The sequence below is a fragment of the Tyto alba genome, unplaced genomic scaffold, assembly GCF_018691265.1.
Source record: "Tyto alba isolate M040663 unplaced genomic scaffold, T.alba_DEE_v4.0 Super-Scaffold_44, whole genome shotgun sequence".
NCBI lineage: Eukaryota > Metazoa > Chordata > Aves > Strigiformes > Tytonidae > Tyto > Tyto alba.
The window spans coordinates 9,170,468-9,179,214 of NW_024881320.1; the positions used below are offsets into that span (position 1 = coordinate 9,170,468).

The following is an 8,747-nucleotide window of genomic DNA, read 5'->3' on the forward strand; positions in this document are numbered from 1 at the left end:
GGGCGGCAACATTGTGGTCGCTTTTATTCTTATTTTTAAGAGGCGCGGCTGACCCCAGACGTGGGGAGCGGCTGCAGTGAGAGTCAGATATTAAAAAAAAAAAAAAAATAATTCCTCCCCACCCCGGTTGCTTTTGCAAGGGTCTGTCGGTGACGCCACAGCCCCGCCCCCAGGAGCCCGGCACGAGGAAGCTCGAGGTGTGCGCGGGGCCGGGGGGGCGCAGGAGGGGTGGGGGTTGACGTGTTGTCCAGGCTGAGGGGGGCTGGCGAGAGCATGGCGGAGGGCAGCGAGCGGGGCGGCCCCAGTCCCGCACGTCTGCTGGGGCCTGAAGATGGGGCTGAGCTGGGGAGCAAGGCCGAGGGAGGCGGGGGTGACCCCGCGGAGAGCCCCACAGCCAGCCCGGACGTGTACAGATACATTAAGGGAGACTTGTTTACCTCTGAGATCTATAAAGTAGAAATACAAAACCTTCCTAAGTACATCGGGTTCAACGATGTGAAAAAGTTCCTTGCCAAATACGGACTCAATCCTCACAAGATAAAACTTTTTGGGAGGCAGACGTTTGCATTCGTGACATTTAAGAGCGAGGAGGAGAGGGACAAGGCCATGAAAGTCCTCCATGGGGTTTTGTGGAAGAGCCGGCACCTGAGCGTTAGGCTTGCCAAGCCAAAGGCTGACCCGATTGCAAAAAAAAGGAAGAAGGAAGAGGAGATGGAGCAGGGAGAGGTGAAGCGGCCGGCTCCCTCCAAAGCCGGCGGAGAGGAGCCTCTGAGCAAGCAAATAGCAGATGTCGTGACCCCGCTGTGGAACATGCCTTACGAGGAGCAGCTGGCCAAAAAGAAGCAGGAATGTGAACAAGTGCTGCAGAAGCTGACAAAGTAATTCCTGTTTGTAAAGCTACTGTGATGTTTACAAGACTTGACCTTATGTTGGGATATAGCTTAATTTGCACAGATTCCTATCTCTAACATAGTAAGCTAGAGGTAGGTCAAAACCCAGATACCCTGACAAAGTAATAAAAGATAATCTGTGATGCTAGGACTTAAAAACTGCTCCAGCTGACAAAACTTGCTATTGCTGTTCTTGGTCAGCCTCGAAAGATTGCTGAATGAAGGGGCATTGTTTAAAGTTCTGTTGTTCCATAGACCTAAGCAGAAGAATGTTTATGCCCATAAATTTAAAAAAAAAAAATAAATAGGCAGTGTCAAATGGTGAAAGAGATCACCTGTAGAGATGATAAATAACTATTAGGATTTTCTCTTTAAAAATTACCTCAAATTTTTATGCTTGATTTTTGTACATCAGAGTATCACTTCTATCTCTTGCCTTACTTACATAGATAAAATTGGTATTCTTTTCATGCATGGGTACATTTGTAAATCTAGTATGTTCCTTTATAACTACGTTTAACTTTATTTTTTCAGGTAACAGCTCGTACAAAGTTAAGGGGGGGTTTGCCTGTTAAAAAATTCTGGAAGAAATACTCTTTATCTGATAATCTGTTACTTTTTTATGCTCCATTAAAAAAAAAAAACAAAACAGTCTTGTGCAACTGTTAACCTCAGTTTTTCTAAATGTCTACTCTACAATTTTTGTTTCTGATTTGGGCAGGGAAATAGGAAGTAACAACAGAGCTTTATTACCTTGGTTGTTCCTGCAGAAGCAGAAGTATAATAAATTGTGTTGCCCAGTAGAGGGAGTGAAAGCATCACCATTACAGGTAAAGTAATCCTAGGTAAAGTATGGAGTGGGGTTAATGAGTTTAGGGTTAAATGAATCATTTGGGTTTAAGAGAGTGTGGGCAAACTGAGTATTTGACTTCATCTTGTAATGAATGATGAATTGTACACATTGCTTTTGATGTAATATTGCTCTTTAAATAACAGGATACTGCTCTTTAAGTAATGAGACTCACTGATACTTTTTCATTATTCATCGTATCAAAATCAATGAATATCTTCCATATGAACTGAATCACCTGCATCCATTTGCAAATGTATTTAAGCATATGAGGGTTGTTTCAGGAGAAACTTGGCATGTACAAATAAGTGCTATGTAAATATCTTACATAACTTTATTTTAAATCTAGACTGAATATCGCAACAAATGTGAGTTCTTGATTGGGATTGGTGTAAATCAAGAAGACAAAACTGTGGGTTGTCGTCTTGGCAAATATAAGGGTGGTACATGTGCTGTAGTGGAGCCATTTGATACTATTCACATTCCTGCTATTGCCAAAAAAGTAGTAAAAGCTTTCCAAGACTACATAAGGTGAGCATAAGTAAAATGAGTTATCTGTAAAGGTTTTGATGTCTTACTCAAAAATCTTCATAAAATTAAATATTAAAAGCTTAGTTCTTATTCCGAGCTTTAAGACCTCAGTCTCAATTTTTAGCAATTCTTTGCTGTTTACATCTTGTGCCTAGATCACTGGGTATTTTTCCTTTGCTCTTACTCAGCTGTTCTGAGATGGAGGAACAGGTACCAGATGAACACAGCTTTATTGCAAGCAATGAGATATATAAGTCTACAATATAAAGTGTCTGTTATTTGAGAGCTTCTTCCACTAACTGTAAAGAAATACTCAGAAAAAGGCCTTTTAAAAGAGGAATTTGAATAACAAAGGTCTGTTGCTTCCTTGGGTGAGGAGAAGAATCATCCTACAATAAGGAATAAAACAAAGGCTGTAAATTTAAGCACAATACTTTTTAGAAAAAGGAGTGGTTTCTTTAAAAAGCAATTAAATCCTCAAAAATTGAAACCTCAGAAGAATCATGAAGATGGAAAGTTTGAACTTGGTATGAAGCACAGAAGCCGATGAAGGCATTACAAAAAGTTGTGTCATTCTCTGATTGTGGTGGGAATCTGCCTGTATCCTGTCTGTAATTTTGGATGGGTTAAAATGGGTAACAGGACTGGGAGAAGTAGGGACAGATTATTTTGCATTAGGAGTTATCTACTCATCAGTCTCTTTTTTCTTAATGAAGATGTGGAAGTCATTCTTTTCTTTACAAATCAATGTAGCCTCTGTTTGTGCTTAACATTTTCCATCACTTTGCATGGTGAGCTTCTTTTCTTTCAATAAAGTTGAATGTTGTGCAAAAAAATAGTTCTCTGTTAAGTAACCAAGCTTCTGAAATTTTCAGGTCAACTCCTTACTCAGTTTACAGCCCAGAAACCTATGAAGGTCACTGGAAACAGCTCACAGTCCGTACCAGCAGGAATGGCCACATCATGGCAATTGTTTATTTTAATCCTCAGGTATTTAAGTTGATCTGTGATGTTCAGCCCAGACAGCTTTAAAATTACATGAATTTGATTTTATGTATAGTGCATGCAAAAGAGAAACAGAATGATTACCTGGTGCAGTTTACCTTGCATTACTACTCTTCTATTTAGACTAATCTGATTTATGGAAATGAACAAGTATTTAATATGCTTATAGAAGGCATACGCTAAATTATATCTCTAAGTCACTGATGATTATTCTTTCTTCTTTCCAATGAAACCTTTAGAAATTAAGTAAAGAAGAGCTGGCTGATCTGAAAATATCTCTGGCAAAATACTTCACAGAAGGGATGGGAAAGAGCAGTGGCATTACATCTTTGTACTTTGTGGAGGAAGGACAAAGGTGAGGAAGTTGGCTTTGCTTTGGGGGATTTTGGCAGTGTCTGGATTTTTGGCATTTGCGACAGAAAGGTAGGTAGCACTTCCACACCATTATTTGGTCAATTTCATAAAAGTAGCAGCAGTGCTACTAATTTGTTGAACAGTTATTTACCTTCTCCAGAAGAGACTCCAGAAATTTCTCATTCTCCTGTAGTATTCACTGGATAAAGGCAGGTAGAGTTTCAGTTGGGTGAACCCACTACTAGTTTCTGGTTGTCAAACTGTAGAAGTGTTTGCTACAGTAGATGGATATTTATTACTATCAACAAGTAACTTCTGCCTCCTTTCTTCCCTATTTTATGTGATTTTTTTTTAATCTCCCCATCCTCTTCCACAGAGCACAAGGCTCATACTGTCTTCATCTGGAGATAGTGTAGCTCCTACTGTTGACACCAGTGGAACAGTTGTACACCGTGAGAAAGAAATGGCCAACAGAGTCTCTAAAAGGATATGATAAATGTTAGCCCACTATAAATTACTGCTTAGTATGTAGTACTACAATTTTTAAGATGACTACAGCTTTGGTAAAAATTGTAACAAACATGTTTGACTTCTTTTTTTCCCTTCTTTGTCTCCCGTGCCTTGATCCCCACAGGAAATCTCCCAATCTAGAGGACTTACCGTTGGAGCATGTGGCTGGTGATAAGTACATATATGAAGAACTTCTTGGCCTAAAATTTAGAATTTCTCCTCATGCATTTTTTCAAGTAAGGTTGATAGGTAGTTGCTCATTTAACTGAATTTGCATTAATGCCATTAAGTTTGGCTAATATATACCTAGAGATTTAATCCTTTTTTATATTTGGTATTATTAAATACCTTTGAATATTATGTTTGGCGGTAAAAACAGTGAATGAGTGTAAACTTGATGGGGGCATGTTGCAGACAATTTTTTTTTTTTTCTTTTTACTAGTTCAGCATCATTTGCCTCCTGTTGAATGGCAGCCTTTATGTATCCCGAATATGCAGTATATAGTTCAGTAGTTCATAGTACTAACTTTGTTTGTTTTTTCCAAAACTTGTTTCTGCCCTTCCAACATTTCAAAGCCTCAGCAGGTAGCCTATATCGTTGAAATTAAAAGTATTGAAATAGGAAGAAAGTATATGATCGCTTGGCATTGTAAATACATTGATGCAAAACTGCATTTTCTATTATTTGCCATAGATTATAGGTGACTTTTTTTTTCTCCCACGGTGTGCTTTACTTGCTCTTTAAGAAGAGAATATGCTTGCTCTAGAGGCACTGGTTTAGAAAGCTTATTATACACTACTTCCTTAACCTTAATGTGTAATTACAGCATTTACTTTAAAGGAGTATTACAAACAAGGTTAAAATAAAGCTTGTCGAGTGTATTGTCATGGTTGTAGTCTCCTGGTTTTGAATCTTCACTGCTTTCTGTTCAAGGAGAGGAAGTATTTTTAAAGTCCGGACTTTATTGCTTAGAATTTTGCTTAATTATTTTGTCTGCTGTCTCCTCTAGTTTCCACACTTGCTTTTTAGGTACTGTAGAAAATGTCATGTTTTTACTAGAATATATATGACAAAACATTACTTTGCAGAGAGAACCAATCGGGACTTTTAACAAAGGAATGGCTGTCTCTTACTGTGTGCCAGTCTAGGTCAGTTACATGTGATTTTAACTTACATGTGAAGTTGTCTGGTTTCTTAGAACCAAGAAAAAGAAAACATGCTTTCCTAAGATTCATTAATAGGCACTGACTATTTATGAAGAAGTAGACCTATTTGAAATGTAATTTCACAGGTAAACACCCAGGCTGCAGAAGTTTTGTATACCGCTATTAGGGAGTGGGCGCAACTGAGCCAGGAGAGCACCGTGCTTGACATTTGCTGCGGTACAGGAACTATTGGGATTTCCTTAGCAAAGGTGAGCGAGTGATTTTTATCTCCTGGATATAAGCTACTTTTGACAGATGTAGACTGTTAGTTCTGTTTACAATGAAAGAAAATACTTGAGGTACTTGAAATGCAACATATATCTTTTTTTTTTTTTTTTCAATTATTTTCTAATTAAACTGCTTGCAGCTGTTTCACTGAATCATTATGAAAGCTCACCCTTGTGTTGAGCAGCCTAAATTATTTTGAAAATGATTCAAGTCAAAGGAGGCAGTAGTTCTGTAGGATAGCCAAAATTTACTCAAATCTATCCACTTAACTAGTTTGGGATTTCTCAGAAAGCTTTGGATATCAATAGCCAATGTTTCTATTATAATTTTTAGAGCGGAGCTTGTTAGACCGTGTAAGGAAGTCTGGCCCCCCCGAAAATGAAAGACACCAGCGTAACTGGAGTCTGTCATGTACAGGTTGGGATAAATGGTGTTCATCCCACAACTTCAGTCTAAGAAGTCCCTATTTATTTGCACAGGTCCCTTCTCAGCCTTTTTTCTGGCTGCAAGGCAACAATTCTCTGACCAGGTACTAGTCAACATTCATGTATAGTAGTTAACTGCAGATGCTGTGAATAATGTTGAAGTTTACATTTACATACCACAGACGGATCTTTTTCCCTTGATTCTATAGAAAGTGAAGAAGGTGATTGGAATTGAGCTCTGCCAAGAAGCTGTTCAGGATGCCAAAATGAATGCCCAGATTAACGGTTAGTTAAGCGAAAATGCCAAGATCTTTGTTAAGAAGTACAGTACTTGTATAGCTAGTTTCTCTTTACGTTATCTAAACAGCTTAGAATTACATGTTGTTGATAGTTATCTTGTCCATTTTAAACATTTAATCTCTCTGGAAAACAAATACCATGTTAGTCTGTGAGATCAATTTTCCTGTTAACTAACAGCTAGCTTTTTTTTTTTCTCCAAAAAGAAAACATTTCAGTGTGAAAGTGATATGAAGCCACAATTACCCTCATAAATAAAACATTAACAGTAGCTGTTTTTTGTGGGGTTTTGCTTTAGTCCAGATAATGGAAGATGCTCAGGTTAGTACTGCTTAAATGATCTGAAGTACCAGTGATTGCTTAAATTACAGATTTCAGGGTAGACTATGCAGTTTGTAGTTTCTAAGACATCCAAATTTAATAACTGATTTGAGTATACTGAAAGATGCTTTGACTAGCTCAGTGCTCTGATAATATCTTCTCTTTTTTTTTATAGAACTGAATAATATTGAATTTCATTGTGGGAAGGCTGAAGATCTTGTTCCTTCCCTGATTAACATATTAGCTCCTCAGAACCTGATTACTATTGTAGATCCACCACGAGCAGGGCTACGTAAGTTTACCTTCCCTTAAGTTTAAAGTCTGTTCTCCTTCTTGGGGTTTGGTGGTGAACCTCAGAAAATACCAATGGAGTAAATGAAGTGGGAGGCTTCTGGTACAGCTTGAGACAACTGGGTATTGCAAGAGTTTTGTTTGTGCTGGAGTATTATCTGGAATTTTTCTGAGAGCCTGTCACTGTGCACAGAACTGGTAAATGGCTGTCTTGGTTTTGATCATCTAGATTCCAAGGTAATTCTTGCCATTAGAAGAGCTGAACATCTGAAGAAACTTATCTATGTATCCTGCAATCCCAGAGCTGCAATGAATAACTTCGTGGAGTGAGTATTTCTTTAATTAAGTTGACCAAGTAAATGTGGTAAGAAGAAAAATACGTGCTTCTTGGGGAGGGGGACCATCAGTGGACTTTTATTTTTAAGCCCTATTCATTGAGGCTCACCTTCCACCAGAAACAGCTGAGAGCTGCTACTCAGCAAGCCTGCAATTCTGTTGCCCAATATGCAAGTAATAATGGAAATATTAGGGGTGGGAAATAACCCTGTTGAGGAATTGAGGCTTGGGGAAGAAAAACCTTTGTTGGAAGAGTAGCAGTGATGAACAGTGTACTGAAATGTTGATGCAGTTCTTCCTTCCCTTCCCCTCCAGCCTTTGCCGGGCCCCGTCCAACAGAGTGAAAGGAGCCTCTTTCCGGCCGGTTAAAGCAATGGCTGTGGATCTCTTCCCTCAGACCCCGCACTGTGAGTTACTGATATTCTTTGAAAGGGTCGAATATGCAAATGGGAGCTCTGCTGAAGCCACGCCTGATGCCCCTCCGGTCACGGCAGCCCGGTACGACGCGGAGTGCTTGGCTGGCACCAACCCATCCAGCGCTGATGCCAGCCAGGGCTCTGCTGCACACGTAGGTTCTGCACTTGAAGACAGGGAATCAACTTAACTCCCAAGAGACACTTCCCAGAAACTACTTTTGCTTGTTAACTGCTTCGATAACATTGTTTCTGTAACATCTAGGTAATAAATCTCTGTACAACAGAGTAATTGCGAGGCTTCCAAGTTATTTCATCATGCTAATTTGAATTAAATTTTGTTATGTACTATTAGGCCCAAGCCTGGTTTTCTTCTCCTGCCCTCAGGGGGAAATTCAGGTGGCTGAAGTAATATAGACGGTGGTCTCACTCTTTAACCAGTTGAAACAGCTTTAAATAAGCTGTTTTCAGATACGACTAGCTGAAACCTGGGCTGATTTTTAATGCAGCACCATCCCTTCCAGTGTGAGTATAATACACCACACTGAAGTAGCAGCTCTTGGCTAACACTTCATCGACAACAGCTGAGCATAAGGAGGACCCTGCAGACTGACTGCAGTAGCCAATTCCCAGGGCAGATGATCTTGTTACAGGGACCTGTGTGTGTCAGTACTAATTTCCCCCAGCTCTGCTAGCCTGTCAAAGCAGTGCTGTGTCTTTTGAATACGCTAGTAAAGATTTAGCAATCTTAAACCTTCTATAAATGATTCACTTGCTAAATCTTCAGTAGGAAGCAACGAACTCATATTTAATAAAAATGCTGCAACTTCCACAGTTGAAATCAGTTTTATTTTTGAGACTGTAGTGTCACTGACAATACAATAAAGCCTTTCTTAGATCATTTCCTACAATGTACAAGTAAAGCCGAAATGACTTCACCCCAGGCATGCCTGCAGCAGTGAAAGCTGACAGCCACAAATTAACTGTACAAAAATGATCTGAGCTGGAACAGGAATTGACCGCTCAGGGCCATCCATCTTGGCAGGAACTAAGAAGTTTTTCACTTTTGATAAAGAGGCTCATTTTCCTC

At 39.4% G+C, this 8,747-nt stretch overlaps 1 protein-coding gene across 1 annotated transcript; it reads left to right on the forward strand.

The window, feature by feature from the left end:
- Positions 1-239: 239 nt before the first annotated feature.
- Positions 240-7,945, forward strand: TRMT2A (tRNA methyltransferase 2 homolog A). The gene is made up of 11 exons (XM_009975798.3): positions 240-878; positions 1,612-1,720; positions 2,090-2,271; positions 3,147-3,261; positions 3,516-3,631; positions 4,265-4,376; positions 5,433-5,555; positions 6,209-6,284; positions 6,793-6,909; positions 7,138-7,234; positions 7,560-7,945. Exons 1-11 carry the CDS (start codon positions 274-276, stop codon positions 7,846-7,848), a joined length of 1,941 nt encoding a protein of 646 aa, XP_009974100.2. The 5' UTR covers positions 240-273; the 3' UTR covers positions 7,849-7,945.
- Positions 7,946-8,747: the final 802 nt, after the last annotated feature.

What these genes read in the sequence shown, in the direction of transcription:
- TRMT2A (XM_009975798.3), top strand. Translation starts at nt 274, where the DNA reads ATGGCGGAGGGCAGCGAGCGGGGCGGCCCCAGTCCCGCACGTCTGCTG. An exon ending in GTGCTGCAGAAGCTGACAAA is followed by an intron (nt 879 to 1,611) that starts GTAATTCCTGTT and finishes TGATTTGGGCAG; the next exon opens with GGAAATAGGAAGTAACAACA. An exon ending in GCAATGAATAACTTCGTGGA is followed by an intron (nt 7,235 to 7,559) that starts GTGAGTATTTCT and finishes CTTCCCCTCCAG; the next exon opens with CCTTTGCCGGGCCCCGTCCA.